The sequence below is a fragment of the Sceloporus occidentalis genome, unplaced genomic scaffold, assembly GCF_023333645.1.
Source record: "Sceloporus occidentalis isolate IW3139 unplaced genomic scaffold, rSceOcc1.0.p SCAF_37, whole genome shotgun sequence".
Lineage (NCBI taxonomy): Eukaryota > Metazoa > Chordata > Lepidosauria > Squamata > Phrynosomatidae > Sceloporus > Sceloporus occidentalis.
The window spans coordinates 236,447-258,316 of NW_028317017.1; the positions used below are offsets into that span (position 1 = coordinate 236,447).

General features: G+C 40.0%; 1 protein-coding gene across 1 annotated transcript; it reads left to right on the forward strand.

The window, feature by feature from the left end:
* The first annotated feature begins 6,458 nt into the window (after positions 1 to 6,458).
* On the forward strand, positions 6,459 to 21,870 carry LOC149297660 (E3 ubiquitin-protein ligase arih1). Its single transcript, XM_089488276.1, has 14 exons — positions 6,459 to 6,746; positions 10,130 to 10,197; positions 11,246 to 11,390; positions 12,189 to 12,281; positions 12,598 to 12,653; positions 13,227 to 13,293; positions 13,396 to 13,502; positions 14,189 to 14,231; positions 14,594 to 14,665; positions 15,166 to 15,296; positions 15,442 to 15,499; positions 20,605 to 20,865; positions 21,383 to 21,495; positions 21,786 to 21,870. Exons 1-14 carry the CDS (start codon positions 6,459 to 6,461, stop codon positions 21,868 to 21,870), a joined length of 1,587 nt encoding a protein of 528 aa, XP_089344402.1.

Genomic DNA, 21,870 nt, shown 5'->3' on the forward strand with positions numbered 1-21,870 from the left:
GGTTATGGGTGTCTGGAATACACAGGACATGGGAAACGGTGATCCAATGGGTTGATAACAGCAGAGTGTGATTATCTTCCTAGAGAAAACAAAGAAACAAGGAAAATCAACTCCAAACAGTGTAAACAGTCTTCTACAGTCCTAGTTCTGTGTCACAGCCTTTGTCAAACTTTGCAGTAGTATTTAGTATTCTAGTTTAGGTATGAATTTACAGCTCCTGGTATGTCTCACTGCGAGACAACGCCCCAAGATGTGTTCAGCAACATCTCCTGAGTACATTGATATACAGTACCACCCAGGAATAGGTTTGTTGAGTTGTTTGGGGGCTAAAAGAGAACATTTGGGAGGTGTGCATTTTTGGGAAATTTGGACATCATGTCAGTTTGTGCCCTTGTCCTACTTAGGACATCTTTGAACCCAGCCATTTTGATTTACCCAATCAAATCATATTTTTTTTTAAACTAGACACCCCCTGGATATTTCAAATGATAGTATTTTAACTATTTCCATGTGAGGAATTTTGAGAGGAATGTGAGGAAGACTTAAGACTTTTTATATAGATATGGACTTTTATTTACATTTTGTTGGAAGTGGATGGTGGTGACATTAGTGTGGAATTATCTTTGCATATTACCACATTTTTATTTTTAAAATATTATATCCGTTTCTTTTTTTATTTTATTTTACTAATCACATTGTGATTACTAACCTGGGCTCCATTGACTTGCATGGTTGAATGCAGTACCTGGGTTCTCAGGAGGATCTAGGGAGACCCTCTTGGGAATTAGTTTATTTTTTTTGTTTTTTTATTTGACATTTCTACTAGGTGGGGTAAGGGTTTCAGGCATTATTTTTTTAATTTATTTGTTATTAACTTTCTTATAGATTTATTTTCCTGGCCATCTATGACAGCAAAACATCTGACGCCCGGGACTTCCATTTTTCTGGGCGCCGGACAGGCAGCAGGGTTAGGATAAAGATCCCCCGCAGCACTGCAGGGGCCCTGCATCCTACTCTCCGATACGCTGAGGCAGCCTCCCCTGCTAGCGCTTCCCACTGGGAAGTGCATTGCCCATCTGTACGGGCTCCTGCTTCCTGCTGCGAGCGTAAACAACCTCCACTGCCGGCACGTCTGCTCAATGTGCTTTAACAATCTCCCTTGCCGGGACTTCCCACGGAGGTGGTGCCGGCAAGGAAGATTGTTAAAGCACATCAATGTAATGTGAACAAATCTCTACCTGTTGGCCATAATATCCTGTGCCATATTATCACTCTGTTTTCAGAACCAGATTGTCACTCCACAGGGCTGTAGACAAGATACCAGTCTGTTCCCTGTGCCATGCACCAAAGTTCCCCCGGTCTCCAGGGACAGTCTCCTGATTGAGGACACTGTCCCCAGGCAAATTATGTCCCCGGATGCAGGGCCAGATTAACTTCCATAGGGGCCCTGCTGCTTACCGGTGCGTCGCTTGCACAGTGCGTGCGAGCAACGTCTCTTGAATCCATCCAGAGGGAAGCAGGAGCCCGTACAGATGCGGGTTTCAGTGTGGCAGAGCCTGTCCTGGTGTGTGTCTGGGTGTCGGCAGAGCTTATCCTGGTGTGTGTGTTTGGGTGTCAGTGTGGCAGAGCCTGTCCTGGTGTGTGTCTGGGTGTCGGCAGAGCTTGTCCTGGTGTGTGTGTTTAGGTGTCAGTGTGGCAGAGCCTGTCCTGGTGTGTGTGTTTGGATGTCGGTGTGGCAGAGCCTGTCCCGGTGTGTGGCAGCAACATGACACTCTCAATCTGCCCAAAAGATTCTAAGAAGTATTTTTTAATCTCATGGACAAAATGTGAGAAATAACGTATATATCATACAATCACTTCATAAACATATACCAAATACACTGCATATATAGTTTGAAGAAAATATGCCTATAAAGTAGTTTTTACTCTTTGCCAATTAAAAAAAAAATTCATTTAAAAAATCTGGTCATTTTACTCTAGCATTGTATAACACCAATCTCATTTATATTCAATAAATAATTACCGTATTTGCTCGATTATAAAATGACCCCAATTATAAGACGACCACCCAAAATCTGAATATTTAGAAAAAAAGAAAAAGCCTGAATATAATACGACCCTACAGGAAAAAAGTTTTACTAGTAAATATTAATTCATGTAAACTTTTTTCATATTTAATAAAAGCTATGATTGAGAAAAAAAAAATATATTTTTTATTTCCTTTTATTTGCCAACCTCCCCCCCCCAGTTATGCATATCTACCCTCAGGCTTGCCTCTCTGCCTCCCTGATATGCCTTATACCCCCCTGTATGCCACTCTGCCTCTCTGATATGCCTTATACCCTCCTATATGCCTATCTGCCTCCCTGATATGCCTTTAATCCCCTATATGCCACTCTGCCTCCAGACATGCCTCATACTCCCTTTATGCCACTCTGCCTCCAGAAAGGCCTCATACCCCCTTTATGCCACTCTGCCTCCAGAAATGCCTTATACCCCTATATGCCACTCTGGTATATAGGGGGTTAAAAGGCATATCATGGCACAGAGTGGCATATAGGGGTATAAGGCATGTCTGGAGGCATAGTGGTATATAGGGGGTTAAAAGGCATACATATATACAAACACATATATAGTACATATATAAAGAAAGTGATTCATGCGAGCCCTCTAGCTCGGTCTCGGTGCTGGCTTGTAATGCTGAGCACTGGAATATGATGTCATTTCCGGCACTCAGCAGTGAAGCAGTGTGCACCGCGGCAGAGCAGGGAGACTCTCGCCGCAGGACTGCTGGAAGGTAAGTGAAGTACAAAGGGGGGGATAGGGTACATAATAGGGAGGGGGGGGGAGGAGAAGAAGGGTAGATAATGAGAAGGTATGGAGAGGAAGGGTAGATAATTCGGCAGGGGGGGGCGGCATTTCAAACTTTGCCCCAGGCGGCACTATGTCTTGGGCCGGCCCTGGGAGCAACCTTCAATACACCCCAGGAATAGGTATGAAGATAAAAACTTTTCTTTATCGGATTGCTATATCATTCATCTATGTCACAAATAGAGTTTAAAAAATATAAATAACATTTATTTTTCAACAGGAAATGGAAAATATAAAAAATGTATAAAACAAAAAATATAAAAAGTCTCATGAGAATCAGTGCAGTTCCGCAACGCGCTTCACCCTTTCACAGGATTCTACATATACCCCACCTCCCGCTTACATCTCTCCGCTCCTGCAGCTTTCTCTCTGGCTGCTTATGCACACTGCGCAAGCAGCCTCAGTTTCGCCACAGGGTCACGTGACCCTGATACTCTCCTGTCTCCCTGTACCCGTTCAGTTCAGACCGGGAAGGCCCTTTCTAAACTATTTTGATCCAGTACGAAGAGACAGGGGTCACCAGTGTTACACCATCTGTAGTTCTCAAGGTGTTTTGTTGGGTTGTGACCAGGGCGGGCACTACCATAAAGGGGGGTGGAAAATTGCTGCCCCAAGAGCTTTTTTCTCTATAGATTTGTGGAGAAGCGTTTCTGCATCTCTCCTGGAATCTATCTGACCCTCTTGTGCACTTCCGCAAAAAGGTGGGGCCACGGGGGGGGGGGCGGCAGTCGCTCCCCTGTTCCTTCAATTGGGGGAGAGGGTGTGCCAGGAAGCTGAGCAGGAATGCAAAGGGGGAGGTAGGAATTTGGCTGGATCGAGTTGCAGCTAAGGTGAGTAAGGGAAGGAGGGACAGGGTAAAGGAGGGACTGGGAATATACATGTATGAATGCATGTGTGAGCATGAATGTGTAAGTGTGTCACAGTATGTACGTGTAAGTTCTGGCGTGTGAGCAAGGCTGTGTGAGCATAGATGTGTCTAAGTAAGTGTGTTTGAGCATGGATCTGTATAAATAAGTGTATGTGGGTGCATTGATGTGAGTTCTTGTGAGAGCATGGCTGTGTATGTTTGTGCGTAAGTTCAGGAGAGCATGAATGTGTATGTGTGTGAACCATGGATGTGTAAGTATTTACGTGCGAGCATCGATTTGTGGCATGCTGCCACTCACAAGATGGCGGCACAAATTGAAAAGCTAAACTATGTGATTAGTAAAGTATAGAAAAAAACAAGTAAAAAAACCATCCTGTTTCAACAAAATGTAAAAAAAAGTTCTAAAGTTGGCGCTGTATGTTCCCAAAACACACATTTGGATGTTGTTTTCGAGTGACATATGTCAGAGGCTGTAAATTCATACCTGAAGTACACTGTGTGTGAAGAAAAAACACAAAGATACCACCACAAACATTGACAAAGGCTGGTGGTAGAATTAGTTTATAGAAAGAGTAAAATACCAGCATATGTAATACTGTGGGGTGTCTGTTTTTTAAAAATATAGGCTTTAATGGGTTAATTGATTTCACTGGCTTCAAAGATACCCTAAATCGGACATGGGGACAGGCTTATTAGATTAAAAAAAAAGTTTTTGAAATAGCAAAATGCGACTTCTACGTCTTACCTTATAAATTGTAGAAAAAGAAAAAAAGCAGAAAACGCAGGACAAATATTAGATTCTATCTAGCAGATTTTTTCATTAGCCTTTGCAGATAAGTGAAAGCTTTTTAAAATAAAAATCAAGAAAAAGTATTTTTTTCTATTTTTCACCATATTTTTTATATTTTTATAGTAACTTTGATGATATGATCATAATGAGGGTATCTAAAGAAACCCCTTGTACTAGAAAAAAAACAATGTGGGTTCACTAAATGTGAAAGAAAATTACAGCTGAAAAGCAACATCTCAAAAAAGTTAAAACAGTGCCAGTGTACAAGCAAACGTCCTGTCATAAAGGAGTTGATGTCATAGTGACATCACTGCAGTCTTTTATTTTGTGTTTAAAGTGGGAAACACTTCTTAAAGAATGTGAAAGTTTTTTTAAAAAAGTCTGAAAATAAGCTGATTTCTTAGCATTTCAAAAGCTCTTAATACCACTTCCTATGCGTACAAGTTTGCAGCATTACACTTTGAACCTAAAATTATCAGGAGGCGGTGTAACACTTATGCTCCCTTCATTATGGGGTCTCTTAGACTGTATAACTCCCTAAAACATCCTCTTTTAGGTGCAGTCGAACAGCGTTTTGCCAACGTTTAACCCCCAAATGATCCAAGTCCCAGCTATTTGCTTTCCTGATGAAAACGGGTGACGCTGATTCTTCTCACTTCCGCCACAACTAAAGTGGCGACATTCCGCTGCTCCACATGCAAGATGGCGAACCGGCTGCGCCGGAAGCCGCATGTAGTCGCTCAGTTGGTGATGCGCTAACGTACCCGTACGTGACTCTGCCGCCCCTTTGTTAGCTCAGTGACGGCCACTGCACGGTGTCTCTCCGAGACCGGAACCGGGGGGTGGGGGGGCTCTCCAGGAGCTGGACCCTGACACCGCCGGGAGAAGCGCTTTTTGTGTACCAGTAGGAGGAGCAGTTACTTCGCCCCCGGGAGCGCGCACAACCCGGAGCGCGCATAGGGGAGGGGCTGTAACCCAGGGGCCTGAGGCCTGTTTGCCCCGGCTACACCGGAGGCCCTGTATATAGGTAAACGTCCGGAGGGTAGGTAGGGTCCATGCTTAGGTTTTGTAGGGCCTGAGCCACATTTACATATTTCATTACATAAGCCTTCATTATATAGATCGTTGTGTGCAACGTATACAGCAGTGTCATAGTGACCATATATCAGAATTTCTAGTGAGTAGGACACCTTATACACACTGTATATCTAAAGACTAGCTTAAGGGGCGTAAATATTTGCTCTGAATAAAAAGGAACTATTTAAACACCGTACTGGTGAGCTCACTAAGCACATCTCCATAGGGTAACAGTTTTTACTCTAATCAACTGATACACATTACATAGAGAGGGGCTGCCGTACATCATTATTTTACACCAGGGAGGAAACCTTGTGTGTCTGTGGTTGCCCACACAGTTGTATTTGTGTAATTTGACTAATGCTTTCCAGTTTGTATATTTCAGTTGAATTGACAAATTTAAGTTTATCTGATTAACGTTAGACAAAGGCATTTATATAATAAGTTAAGGCACACTGTTCCATTGATACAGGAACATATCCTTCCCTAGATACATTTTAGTCTCATACTTAAATTGTAGTGTCAGATCCACATTGAAAATTAGAATAATACAGATTACACCCGGATTTTCAATATAGACATTTTGAATATTCTCGGCAAAATCCTTGAATATACAGGGGGATTGTTGACTTTGCTATTATTTAGGCACAGGTTCCTCCATCTTAGAACAGCTGACAGTGAGCAGAATTAAAAGTTATTCATTTTATAAGTCCGATCTGTAAATTCTTGGATCACACTTGTGGTGTTTTGCTTCATCTTATCAGTTTTGGATCTGAAATCTCACGTGACTATAGACTATAGTTAGTGTCCAGGATTGGTTGGTGGTGTTTCCTTGGCCTCTCAGCTGGGATCATGGACTCAGACGAAGGGTACAACTATGAGTTTGACGAGGATGAGGAGTGCAGTGAAGACAGTGCCGCTGATGAACATGATGATGAGCTGGAACTGGGTGAAGTAGAGCTTGTGGAGGCTGGGCTTGGTGGATCAGAGAGAGCTGGGCTATGTGGAGAGGGAGGAGGAAGTGCCCTTGGTCCTGGACCTGGAGAAGAAGATGAAGATTACCGATACGAGGTTCTCACTGCTGAACAGATCCTCCAGCATATGGTCGAATGCATTCGTGAAGTGAATGAGGTCATCCAGGTATCTGTCATAGTTTTGATCAAAGTTTTGGGGTAAACTGTGTCAATGGTATGGAAATGTTTTGCCAAATCTTAAGTTTGTTTAGGGTAGCCAATTCAAATAATATCACTATATATTAGGGTCCAGCACCTAATGCAGAACTATCTGCCTTTGCTTACATTTCTTTATATGTCTTTATAAATGATTGTACAGAGACTGTTGACTTTATATAAAAGGACAGCTAAAATGTGACTATTTTGTAACTAGATTCACTGCCTTATCTATACATCATAAGGCAGCGAGTAGGGCCTAGTACTTTGTGGTGCATAGTTAAGACTGGGAATAGGAAACCCTATCAGTTTTTCCTAAAATCAGTTCAGTGAACTGTTATGAGCATGTCTACCATTATAAACTGAATTAAACTCTAAACATTTATTTTTACTCTTCAGAACGTGGTTTCAAGCCTTAAGCAAAAGTAAGGTTTCTACTGTTATCTAAAGACATTTGATAAAATAAGAAAGCTACTTGCTTTGAAATGTCATCTTTCTGCTGCATGCCTCCTCTCTGTTCTAGTTGGCCTTTCACAGTAGAAGTGCAAGCAGTGTTCATAACATGGCATGGGATCCTCACTTCCCATGGTGGGGATCTGGCCGATGGTTTGTATGGATGCTGGTGGTGGCCAACAGGGACAGAGAGGAGGCGTGCCGCAGGAAGTGACTGTTCTATGGTAAGTAACTTATCTTTCTTTTTGAATTTCTCTGGTTAAAAATGTGCAAACTTTACTTTTGATGTAAAGAATGTTGGCTAAAGTTTCAGAATTTGTCAGCGAATAGTTGTATAAAAGCATTGGTTTGCTCGAGCTACTTTGGCAGGGTCTTGAAGTCAAGTTGGGTCTATCACACACACTTAGTTTTTGTAAAACCTGTAGCTATTATGTAAATCCGCAAGCTGGTCAAAAGAGTGGGTGAAATACATGTGTAATTAGTCAGCCTGTGAAGCTTTGTACCCATGACTTGACTGTAAGTGGTGTCTTGCTATCAGACACTTTGATATATTTGGTTATATTTTGATATATTTGGTTACGCCTTTAGCTGTCAGGGACGATCACTGTGAAAACCCAATTAACACCAGATAAGTAAGAACACTTGAGATATTTCTGTGTGTGTGTGTGTGTGTATATATACATGCATACATACAAAACAATGTCATAAAATGTATGACTTCAAGAAATGTTTATTTGGCTTGCTGTGGGCAGTGTTTATGCTGTAGTTATATGATGTTATGTCGGTGCATGTGCACAGTCCCATTGATCCTTACATTGAGCATACCGTTTATAACTATTGCATCTGAGAGACCTTGTAAGAGTTTTGAACACATCTGTAGCTCCACAGAATCTGATATTTAACTCAAAATAAGCAGCCACCATTAGAGCTGCTCTAATACATCGATCTAATATTTACAAAAGCCACTCAGGTCCAATGTTAATGCTTGAGTCACAGGACAATCTCCTTATGTGTGACGCATTGGCTAATCACTGTGCCCTACCTCCATGTTAGGACTTTTGCTCATCCTGGCTTAATCAGCTTTTTTCCACAGCGGGCTTCTATACAACCAGGACAGTGACAACATTTCTAAACTAGTGTTTGTGAACACTGAGAGCCATTCCAGCCCTTTCAGTATCCGTCTACCGCTGAGGTCAGGGGAATTGTTCTGCTCGTTCCTCTACAATACTTTGTTTTAGAGGGATAGTTTTCCTGGACTGCTCTTCTTGATAGAATAGTATCTTTTAAGTATAATATATAAATATATGTGCAAATATCTTAACACGTTATTTCCTGAAATTTAATTTCCTTTATTTTAGAAAGCATTTAGGGACATTTCCCCTCCCCATATCTTTGAATCCTAGGAAGTTTACAGGCCTTTTCTTTTGTACATCACCTTCCCACTTCTCCAATATTAATGTTCTAGACATGTCATAGAATCATGGTGTGGACAACATAGATGTGCAAAAAATTTTCTGAATCAATGAATTCAATGTCTTCACACACGTGCCACTATGGAGTAGGGTGGAAACTATTAATGACTTGCAAAATCTGTGTGCAACTTCGTGATGATGTAGAGAAGAGAAGAATGATAGCACCTCGTGGAAATCTACAGTCCCCAGGTGCAGCCAGAAATGATTCATTTCCAAAGCTTTCGGGCACAGAATAACGTAAAATCCCCGTGCTGGTTAAAAAGTGATCTGTTTGACCACAACAGTGTCATAATTAATAAGCACACAAGAGTCATTGACGCCTATACCTTGTCTACCGGTATGCCGTAAGTATACACCTAGTTAGAAACTTTTTGATGTTAAGGCTCCATGCACCTTAGGTCATACAGTTAAAATAAAACACACCCACACATTTGTTAAGCAGAAATGCCTGAGTCACTATACAATAAAATTGTTAAGCAGGTTAATCAATAGACGAGACTGACGCACTACCCCTTTATGAACATATTCGCACACGCAGTTCCTTGACACAATACTATTGTGTGTAGGTTGTTGTGCGAGTTCTGGGTTGGATAAATATAGGCTAAATATAGTGTTATTGCTCCCGCTGCTGGGTAATAGTGATATAAACTAGAAGTCTTGTCTTATTGGTTGATTTCTTTTCTTGTACCTGAGAAGTGTCTTGAGAGCTGGATTTTGTGCCTCTGGCTGTGTCAGGTGTCTGCATTTTGTACATGGTGTCCTTGAAATCCGAGAGCCTGTTGCAAGCAGTGATCTCCTAGTGTCACAGAACGTTTAACAATCCAGCCCTCAAATGTTGAGGCTGCTCACCAGCAGAAATGAGTTAAATGTGTGTAGGGTTTCCTACAATTTGTACTTTGTGTCTGCACCTTTGAGGGTACTGAGCATGGTCTCTTAAAAAAACTCACACAGGTTACTTTTCAAATTGCCAAATATTTCACCTTGAATAACATTCTATATTTATTTTCTCTCACTAGTAACCCTTTCTTACCTTTTCACAATTGTTGTTAGTTTCACGGGGGCACTTTACTGAAGTTATGACTGTTTTATGACCTTAAATAGTATCTGCATGTAACTGTTGACTGAGGCCTCTGTGACCCATTATAGTATCTACTTGGTAGTACCGTATGAACAAATCTAAGAAAAAATAGTAAATACTATACTGCCAGAAGTAGTAACTTTCTAAAATAAATAAATAAAAATAAAACAAAGTAACAAGTACTGCAGTAACACTTCTAATATTTCTCCATGGTTATGGAGCCTTCCCTGGAAAATGGGTATGAATGTGCAAATCATCTCTTTCATGGTTCCTGGAACCATGAAAAACCTGTTTACCCAGTGTCAGTTAAAAAAATAAAATTCACTGAGCTTCTTTTTTCTATGTCTGCAGAATCCAGCTACTATTACTAGAATACTTCTGAGTCATTTCAACTGGGACAAAGAGAAGCTTATGGAGAGGTAAAGACATGGACACTACTCTCTTAATGTAACGAAAATGTAACGTAATGATAGACTTTACACAAATAACTGTTATGTAGAAGTGTGACATTTAATATGATATTTATGTATGTTACTTGATCGCTGCTATATATTATGTAGATAATACAATAGTTAAATAATCTTGTAATGATGATTGTTAGATAATAAGGTGAATGTAGGAGTCAGGGTATCTCTAATTTACATGTGTTTTCAGGAGTGAGTTTGTATTCATCATTTTCTATCTACATTACAATTGTCTATTATACACAATTCAAATATAACCTCTTTTACAGCAAATGCAGCTTAGGGGAGTATTTATAGGAGCAGTCTTGTTTTAAAAAACTGACTGTTCTCCTTTAATACACATTGAAGTCATTGCAGTGTTTCTATGGAAAACACTCTGCAAGGCTGCTAATCCCTCCAGTCTTCATTTTTACGCATTCTAGATCGTCTAGCAGGCTGGCGTGCCAATGGTAAAGACAGGTGACAGCTGGATTCAATCGCGGGAATGGGAGAATGCATTGGGAGCGTGTGTATGAATGTTTCCCATGCCTGTGCTTGTGCACAACAGTGCATGTGCAAAAATCCAGCAACATTATCAGGCCTGCAACCAATTTTGCAGAAAAACACTGATACAAACACAGTTATCACTTATAAGACGTCTCATATTTGAGCACTTCTCTCTCTGAGATACATGTTTGTATTTATTGAACCACATGTTGAATGAATACTTTCCTTATATGTACTTCATCCAGTGGTGTTGCTCACTAGTAGGAATATTAGGGAAAGATAGAGGGAAACAATAGGTCCCAATAGGGCTCAGAGCTTGCCATCACCAGAATACACCACTGTTTGGTTTACCCATGATTCAAGTGCCCCCTTGTATGTTTTATTATACATATTACTGCCACTGCTCTTCTTTGTACAATTATCAATGGTTTTCATTAGAGACCAGATAAAAGTAGCACACGTTTTTTGCTCCTACTTTTTATCTTTAACAATTTGGCCGTGTGCTTTTCCCTCACAGGTATTTTGATGGAAACTTGGAGAAGCTTTTTTCAGAATGTCATGTTATTAACCCCAGTAAGAAGTCACGGACACGCCAAATGAACACCCGCTCCTCTGCACAAGACATGCCCTGCCAGATCTGCTACTTGAATTACCCTAATTCAGTAAGTGATTTTTGGTTTTTATTTCAGTAGGTGGAGAAAGAAATATTAGCCCAGTGTATTACCAAACAAAAATTACAATTAAATAAGGCAGCAATTTTCATAATCTCATTGGCTGAATATGTTGTGTTATTTCTTAAGTAAAACCAATTTAATTCCAAATATGCTGACATAGTCTGAGAATAAATAAAAAAGCATAGAGAATAACTTCCATCCGTTTATATCTTGTACAGTCAGCCATGACAATGTCTGTGTATCTCATTGATACATTCAGCATATGAATAGGATGTACTGTTACACCTATACAATAGTCCACCAATGAAAAATATTATACAAATATATAATTTCAGCATATTTGAGAATGATTTAAAGTAAAGCTGCTCAATATTCAACATACTAAAGCATTGGTTACTGTGTAGGGGCATCAGTCTTAAACCTGCAAGCTGTTTTGTTCTGTGACTTTGCCACCATAGAAATAGGGTACAGTTCTTTTTTTATTACTATTTTTGGGCCATTTAATGTTCAGTTTACCTAGTGTTTTGAGATGATGCTTTGTAACATTTTACCCTTCTGTCAGTGTAGGCCCGTTCACATTTACACCCTTTAGTGAAAGTATCTCTAGGTTGCTCTTCATATGTTTCCTTACTCCCTCCTATTGTATATTATTTTCCCATCTGTCTGTGTGTTCCCTTCCTATTAAATGTCTTATTCTCTAAATAACTTCCTTCATGTACCTAGCATCATGGAATAACCTGACTGACTCACAAGTGAAAACTTCTACATATAGTTTGTTTTCTCTAGTATTTCACAGGCCTTGAGTGTGGTCACAAGTTTTGTATGCAGTGCTGGGGCGAGTATTTAACCACCAAAATCATAGAAGAAGGAATGGGACAGGTAAGAAGTATGGCCATGGGAGGCTATCTCTGTTGAAATTGCCTTTTAATGTATTGCTATAACTACTTATTGTATTTAATGTATTGCTATAGCTGCCTTATTGCTTTTTATAAGCATATTATTGTTTCTGTTTGGGTTTCACACGGCTTATTTTTTTTCCATCATTTTCAATCCTACCTTGCTTTGTCTCTGCCACTCATACTTGCACTTCCCCTCCCGTTTACCTTGGTCGCCATCCGTGACTCCTGCTGTGTTTGCGCTTGTGTGTGCCTCTCTTCTTCTTTCTGTTTTCTCACACACTTGTTAACTTTTCCAGACCATCTCCTGTCCAGCTCATGGATGTGATATCTTAGTTGATGACAATACAGTAATGTAAGTATAGCAAGCTCGTGTGCTGTGTTATGCTTAAGTAGAAAGGTTTTTGGGTCTGCATGGGCACAGTATGATTAAATGCAATAAGACTTGGACCATTTCACAAAACAGTAGCCAGGGAGATTAGTAGATATCGCAGAAGGAGGAGAGATATCAACTTTTCCCAGGCCACATTAGAAGACAGGCTATGTATAAATGAAGGTGCATAATCCCCCTCCAGTCTTATTTTTTAGCCTGCATTTGTATAATGTGTATAAATATGGTTGTTATTAATATAAGTGCAGTGCAGTATCCATAACAGAAGAGAAGTCTAGGGACTTAAGTATTTTTTTTTGTGCAGACCAATTGTCCTAGAAATGCAAATTTTTATTTATTTTTTTAAACCGCTATACTTTTATAGAACTGTCCTAAAATGTGTATTGCTGCTATGCTCGTAATATGATTTCCAAATCTTATATTGGGTATCTTGACTAATTTGCTAACAACCATTGTGTTCAAGTGCCACTTGTTTCTCTTTTCTAAATGTTGTGAATTTCTACTCCTTTTGAGCCGTTTAATTTTTTTCTTTGCCAGGCGCCTGATAACAGATTCTAAGGTGAAATTAAAGTATCAGCATTTAATAACAAATAGCTTTGTAGAGGTAAGTGTTAATTAAATAGTTCTATCTGTATGCACACAAAAAATAAGACACAAACCTTAATTGCAATATATCTTCTCCACTCTACCATATATGTTTCCACAGTGTAACAGACTTCTAAAATGGTGTCCAGCTCCAGACTGTCATCATGTGGTGAAGGTTCAGTATCCTGATGCCAAACCTGTACGTTGCAAATGTGGCCGTCAGTTCTGGTAAGAAACAGTTGATGGAAGCCAGATGGGAGAACAACACTGGCAATATTACACGCATACAGGGATATGTTCAACCTATGTGAAGGGATATTACCTATACAATGTAATGTTATTGTGCCAATCTGTGTATTCACACGCATGAGCTAGTAATGAAATATATGTTAGGTATTTAATACAAAGACAAAGGATGGATACTTGGAAAACATAATATTCGGGTATATAAGCTTTAATTATGGGGAAACAGTGTGATCCAAGGAGAAATCTGACTGCCTTTTTTAGTGCAAAATTGGAAAGAGCCAAACTGGGTTTTTTTGCCTTCTTTTGGATCAACAGCAACAAATTAACAGATATACGAAAGGCTGAACTTGATGGACGCATGTCTTTTTTCAGCCTATATAACTATGTAACTATGTAATACTAAATAATATTGTGCCTTACACGTAGATAGGTAGATAAACAAAGTTGGGGGTAGGTTATTTGTGTCATGTAAAAGAAAATGTAGATGGTTAAGATGAATTCTAATTATCGCAACTGTCAGTGACCTTGTAGTGGCAATTACACCTCTATCACCAGCATTGTTCTACATTACTGCTAGATTTGTTTTTTTTATGTACTATGTTTTATGTCCTGTTGGAATGTTGTTTATGCTGTTTTCTTCTGTTTCTTATTCTCTATTATATTACAAGCTTCAACTGTGGAGAAAATTGGCATGACCCAGTCAAGTGTAAGGTGAGGAGGGAAAACACATGCTCAGGGATGGGAGGCTGGATAAAAGATAAAGGTAAAAGGCATTGAGACGTATTGGGTATCTTCTGCTGAAACGTTACATCTTCTTTTTGCAAGGTTGTCTGTTAAGTGAGGTGCTGTGCCAGCTTCTCTAATGACTCGGTGGGATGTCAAAAAAAAAATCTTTCTTATACCAATTAAAATAGTTTATGGATCTATTCTTAATTGTTCTTTCAGAAACTTGTATTTCATATACACGAGACTTTGTGCAAAAAAAAGATGAAATATGCCCATTGGCATCAGTCTTTATACAGGCGCACTTTTATATATGCTTATTAAATGTCAGTTTCCCTCTCATGTCCTAGTGGTTAAAGAAGTGGATTAAGAAATGTGATGATGACAGTGAGACATCGAACTGGATTGCAGCTAATACTAAGGTAGGCTATTTACTGTGTTTTTTTACTTGGATGTTTATTTACTAAGAGTGAGTTGCAGTAGTAGCGTGGTTTCGACTCTCCCTTAACTATTCATTAAGAGGCCAATACTAGCAGGTTTTCCAGAGCTGGCCATCATATTCTCTCTTACATTATTTATTAAAATCCATATGGGGGATTTATGGCTTTCTGTGCCATTGCTGTTTACATTGCAGGAGATGTGCTTGGCCCATGGCATTTCTTGCAAAGTAATGCACATACTAACCACCTGCCAGCTCCAGCACTGGCTCAAGTTAGAGTTCCTGGGGCTCTAACAAGAACACCCTCTTCACACACGTGTTCACTGCTGCTTGGGGTGGGGGCAGGAAGAGCATCTATATTGAAGTGGCCAAAAATATGCCTACCACCGTGGTGTGGCAGTATAGGACACTCGACTCCCCCTTTAGAGAAAATGAAAATATTCAGCATTTGTCAAATCATGTCTTCTTTCCGATCTGTTGTAGGAGTGCCCAAAATGTCATGTTACTATAGAGAAAGATGGTGGCTGTAACCACATGGTGTGCCGGAATCAGAACTGCAAGGCAGAGTTTTGTTGGGTGTGCCTGGGTCCGTGGGAGCCCCATGGCTCTGCTTGGTAAGTGTAAGGGAAACACCAATACATGTAAAGTTTTGATAGTTCATCTGAATAAACAGCTAGTATATGACTTACTGGGCAATACATTGTGTTGTGCGTGAAGCTGAGTTGGGACTATTGTGTCTAATACTGATCTCTTTTACAGGTATAACTGTAATCGCTACAATGAGGATGATGCAAAGGCTGCACGAGATGCACAGGAGGTGAGTGTAAGTGGTCACTATCGGAACATAACATTTCTAAAGCGCTGTTGAATATGATGGATTATATGAATCATAAATTGACAATCTCAAGGGCAGAATGCATGCACTTTTTCATTGACTAGAGTGCTATGCCATTCGCATCTTGGAAGTGTAATCAGACAAATAACACACTGTTATTTAAAAATAGTAATCAGTGTTTAGCCCCTTTTTTCCCTTGAGTGGGTGTTTTATGCCCCAAAACCTTTTTCAGCATTTTTTTCCTTAACCATGATTCTCCTTAATTTTTCATGCAACCAAACAAATTATATATTTTTTTTTCATGGACAGATAGAGCTTTCATTTGATATCATTTTTAGATGTATAGTCCAACATTTAGTAAGAATAATACATTAAAATAATGAGAATTATGTTTTACTATGAAAATGGTTCACAAACCAATTTAGTTGACCAAAATATACTCATGTAAGTGACTTGATTTTGAAAACACCCAACATGTGTAGACTTTGTTTTTTTGGAAGTTAAGAGGCACAAAATGGGAACATGCCTTTCCCTTTTCCAAACGTGAAATTTTCCAATTTTATTTTGAGAGGTTTATGTCTGATTTGAGGCTGTTTACCAGCTCACCAGCTCAAAATACCCAAGATAAGAGAACCCAAGATATTTCACTAGGAGCATTTGGACACTCATCATGGGACCATTTGGTCACCAATTTCTGACAAAGGCTGCTGTAAAATTATTTTTTGTTTTTTCACCAACCTTTCCTTGTTTCTTAGGAAACACAGATTACATGCAACTTCAGAAAAACCCACCAAAATGTATTCAGCTGCATCTCCAGATATACCCAACGTGCATAGGGCTTTTTATGGGTTTTGGAAGTTAGAGGGCGCAACATGGCTACCCCGCCCAGCAGTCACATTTCATTTTAGAAATGCGATAGTATATATTTTTGAAAAGTAGACTAGTTTTTTTAATACATTTTATAGATATGTAAAACATTATTCCTACCTGCCCGCAGGAAAGGACAACTGCCAACAAAAACTGAAGAGCAAATTAATTCTAAAAACATGTTTTTTTATTTGTTCTATTTTTAAACGTATTTTTTTAAACAAGTCCACTTATGTGTGATAGATTTGAAAGCAGCTGCTAATACAAAGACCTGGCAGAGATGGGCAAGAGGGGCAGTACAACTACTGTCCTTCCTGATGCCTTTTTACTGCTGACCCTACAACATCTCTGTGGCTTTTTTGGGGGGCAGCTGGTTGAATTTTCCTTGAGATGTTTGCCGCAGAGGCTGACAATATCATCAGGCTGCGGGCTTAGGGGGCTGTTCAAATAGAAGATCTTTGATGACCTCCTGGTGTCTGCCTTTTTTAAATGGCAACTTTCTTATACAATATTTTGGCTTTACGGTTCACCAAATATGGTTTCAGGCGCTTGACAGTCAAGTCAACCCCACCCATGCGATTTGTACTTTGGTTTAGTGACATTTTCCCCCCTAACGCACGTTGTCTCAGTGGACTCATTGTGTGAGTCTGTGTGCTTGTGGCCTGTGTACTTCAGTGCCAACAACTGATTATGGCAGAAAGCCATCACAGAACTATATATTTTCTTAAATTTCTACCAGGTCAGTAAGTTGCCAGGAATGGTGCTTAGCAGTACTGACTGCATACAAATTTGTTTCTCAAACTATGAGATACGAGATGTCAGTCAGAAACAGCATAAAAAAAAGCATGGGGGAGCATGAATGGTGGTTCCCAGGTCCCCTGCTCCGGAAAAACCATTGTTCACAATGATCCAGCCTGCCGATGGATAATTTTTCTTTTTCTTATTTTTAAAAATTTTACCGATGATCCTGATTTGCAACCTTCTATATGCATAAATGGATACTTGCTTTCATATTGGAAGTCTTGCTTGGGAGGGTTAGTGGCAGGTCCCAAGAACTGCCGCTGGTTAACTTTTTGTTTTCCTTTTTTTACTTTGTTTTTAGCCCCTTAATGACAATCGGTGTGCCTGGCACGTCATGACTGTAAATGGGTGTAGCTGTAATGCCTCGATGACAAGACATTCAGCAACACTGAGATCGGCAGCAGGGGCCTGGTGTGGCCCCTCCCCCAGACATCAACCTCTGCCATATATTGTATGGTGGCAGATGCCTGGTTTAAAAGAGCTTAGGGGGCAAAAAAAAAAGTTTAAAAATGGTAACATGTAAAGTAATTCCCCACTGATGTCATCATCAGGGGAACCTTCCAGTTCCAACAATTTTTTTTCTTAAAGCCCAAATATATACCCTATTTTCTCTGAAAAATACCCCTTGTCTTATAATCGAGGTTGTCTTCTAATTAGACCTCAAATTGGGCCAGGCTGCTTACCGGTGCTTTGGTCGCGCACTGTGCAAGCAGCACGTCTCTTGTACCGGCCAGGAGAACAGGAACCCAGCAGAGTCACGTGAATGCACGTCACGTGCCTCTGCTCCCCTCCTTCTTTCTCTGGGGGCGGGACAAGAGAAGTTGCAGAGGGAAGAAGCCGGGCCCCTGCAGAAGTCTGCGAGTGAGAGATCTGCAGTTCAGGTAAGGGGTGGGGGAGGGTTTATGAGCAAGTATGCGTGATTAGGGGAATGAATGAGTATTTAAATGTTTGTGAATAAGTGTGTGTGATAGCATGGATGTGAAAGGGGGGGTAGCATGGCATAGGGAGGCTGTAATCACACTCCTATCATGCCCAGGTTCCAGCATGCATGTTGCTGTTAGCAATCGTATGTGTATATATATATATATATATATATATATATATATATATATATATGCCTCCAGAAATGCCTTTTAAGCTCCTATATGCCCCTCTGCCCCATGATATGCCTTTTAACCCCCTATATGCCAGAGTGGCATATAGGGGTATAAGGCATATCATGGGGCAGAGTGGCATATAGGGGGTTAAAAGGCATATCATGGAGCACAGTGGCGTATAGGAGGGTATAAGGCATTTCTGGAGGCAGAGTGGCATGTAGAGGGTTAAAAGGCATTTCGGGGGGCAGAATGGCAAGCCCGGGGGCAGATGTGCATAAATAGGGGGCAGGCTGGCAAATAAAAGGAAATAAAAACAAAAAATATTTTTCTCAATCATAGCTTTTATTAAATATGAAAAAATAGTTTACATGAATTAATATTTACTAGTAAAACTTTTTTACTATAGGGTAGTCTTATATTCAGGCTTTTTCTTTTTTTCCTAATTTAATCAGATTTTTGGCGGTCGTTTTATAATCAGGGTCTTCTTATAATCAAGCAAATACAGTATAAACGTTTTATTTTTTATGAGCAAGTCCTTAAATTACCGCTATAACTTCACAAAAAAATCTTGCATGGAAAGAGTTAAAATTCTGTCATGTTAAATGTCTATGGGGTGTCTCGTTTAAAAAAAAAAAAAAAATATGTCTGATTTGATACATTTGAAAATACTGCAAGCTTTGAAGGCTGGTGGTAAAATGTGCGCATGGGAAGAGTTAAAATACCATGATTTGAAATACCCTGGGCTGTCTAGTTTTCAAAAATACGATTTGATGGGGAAAATTGAACTGACTGGCTTCAAAGATATCCCAAATAGGATATGCAGGAAGGGGGTAGGATGACCGCATGTAAAATTCCAATTTGAAAAATGCACACGTCCCAAATGTGGCATTTTAGCCCCCCAACAAACCCATGCCATGCCAATGGGGTATCACTTTCCTCAGTAGATGTTGCTGAGCACATATTTGGGGGGGGGGGTTTGACAGTGACATATACCAGGAGCTGTAACGTCATACCTGAACGCAAAACAATTACCGTATTTCCCCATGTATTTTTAGAAAAATTTGGGGTCTAAAAATTGGGTGCGTCTTATACAGTGGTGGTGGATTTTTTTTTTTTAACTAAAAAGCGGACCTGCTGCTTACCTTGATCTGCCACGGCTGCACAGGAACCCAGTGGAGTCACGTGAATGCACATCGCATCACATGACTCCGCTCAGTTCCTGTTCCTGTGCAGCCGCGTCGAGCAAGGCAGAGGGGAAACAGCGGCCCCCACGGAAGTCGGCGAGCGGCAGAAGAAGATCTGCAGTTCAGGTAAGGTGGGGGAGTAAATTAATGTATGTATGTATGTGTGTGTGTTAGCATGGATCCGTGTGTAGGGGCACAGGGAGGGGGAACTGGGAGGCTGAAAGTGATGTGCATGTACTGGCTGCCTGAGCATGATAGGAGTGAGATTGCTGACAGTTGCTAGCAGCCAACATCAATCACACTCATATCATGTCCAGGCAGCCAGTACAATAACTTTATGTAATTTTCTTTTTCATTTCGGCCCCCAAAAATAGGGGTGCGTCTTATACAAGGGAGCGTCTTATACTTGGGGAAATACGGTACTACCACAAGGTTTGACAAAGACTGGTGGTAGAATTAGTGCATGGAAAGAGTTAAAATACTAGCATTTGAAATACCCTGGCCAGCTTCAAAGATGTCCCAAATAGCACATGGGGCAGAATTTATGAGATTTGGAAAAATGGTTTTGAAATTATTGCCCTATAACGTGCAGAAAAAAGCAACAGATATTTCTAAAACCAGGACAGGTAGTAGAATCTATTTAGCAGGTTTTTTTTATATTTTTTATAGATGAGTAAAATAATTTTTCACCATTTTTTATATTTTTTTATAGTAAATTATATGTTACAAGTAAAATAATGACAACTAAGGAAAGCCCTTCTTGTCGTGAAAAAAAAAAAGAAGATATAACTTGTGTTGGTTCAGTATAAGGGAAAGAAGAAAATTACAGCTATACACGAGCATCGCAGAAATGTTAAATCCGTTGTCACAAATGATACAAAAATATAAATCAGCCATTGTCTCGAAGGGGTTAAGAATTACATTTTTTTTTTTTTTTTACTTTACTGATGCAGTCCCCTGTACCCAGAACCACCAGGTAGTGGTGTGCATACTGCTACTTTCTTTGTGCACTTAGTTTGGATATATCCAAAACTACATGCATTGTTCTTCATTATATCCTTTCCCTCTTAAAATCATTATCTTTTGAGCTTGGCTGTTTGCTAGTTCTAACTTATTCTTATTTCCTGCTTTGATGCAGAGATCCCGAGCGGCCTTACAGAGATACTTATTCTACTGCAACCGCTACATGAACCACATGCAGAGCTTGCGATTTGAGCACAAGCTCTATGCCCAAGTGAAGCAGAAGATGGAGGAGATGCAGCAGCACAACATGTCATGGATCGAAGTGCAGTTTCTGAAGAAGGCAGTGGATGTGTTGTGCCAGTGCCGGTCAACTCTCATGTACACTTATGTCTTCGCGTTCTACCTCAAGAAGAACAACCAGTCTATTATCTTCGAGGTGAGCTCCATTGTAATTGACTAATGCTTGGGGTTTTGGAAATATGTGATTGTAAATGCAATTATTCACACGCTCATTAATAAAAATATAGTTTATCATTACTTTTACTATGTGGTTAGGAAAGGGGGGTATATGGATTAGTTACATAGCTAATATGTAACCTATTAATTACTTACATGTAACTGTAGCTATGGTTTGAAAATTGGCCTGGGGAAAATCTCTCCTGACTTCCAGTAGTCAAATGGTTGAGAGTAAGTAATACAAGGGATTGTGTTAAAATCCAATGTGTTGCCCTGCGGGCTAGAATATTGTTTAACGTGAAGTGCCTTTTGACTGACATTTTTCTGAAGAACAAAATGAGCCATAAAGCACTTCTGCTCTTCCGATGTAGCATGGGGGCTAATTTGTTTTTGTTAAAGAGTGACTGTAGGATACAACATCTGTATAAGAGGGGTACGCATTCCGTTCAACCTGTGTGTGAAATCTGTGTTATTCATATGGTATTTATTCCCTCTAGAATAACCAGGCTGATTTAGAGAATGCGACAGAGGTTTTGTCTGGATATCTGGAGAGGGACATTTCCCAAGATTCACTGCAAGACATTAAGCAAAAAGTACAAGACAAGTACAGGTGAGAAGTCTGTTCGCATGGGTATCGGGAGTACTGGCAGTATTACTTAGTCGGCGACTGATGTGTTATAGCTCATGTGAGGCTATCCTGAAAACCAGCAGAGTCCTGCCATCTGACTTTGTTTTATTGTTTTTAAACAATATTACACATTTCCTCCTCTTTCACCTGATTCAAGTATGTACTACATCATAAATACCACACCAAGTTCACTCCTGTCACTGAGCTTTTGATCTGTCCAGTTTTCAAACTTTGTTCTGTCGCATAATCCTGCCCTGTATCTCTCTTAACAGATATTGCGAGAGCAGGAGGCGAGTTCTGCTACTTCACGTGCATGAAGGCTATGAGAAGGACTTGTGGGAATATATCGAGGACTGA

Coding starts and splice junctions, on each gene's coding strand:
- LOC149297660 (XM_089488276.1), top strand. CDS start 6,459: ATGGACTCAGACGAAGGGTACAACTATGAGTTTGACGAGGATGAGGAG. Junction 6,747..10,129: donor AAGTGAATGAGGTCATCCAG/GTATCTGTCATA, acceptor CTATGTCTGCAG/AATCCAGCTACTATTACTAG. Junction 21,496..21,785: donor AAAGTACAAGACAAGTACAG/GTGAGAAGTCTG, acceptor CTCTCTTAACAG/ATATTGCGAGAGCAGGAGGC.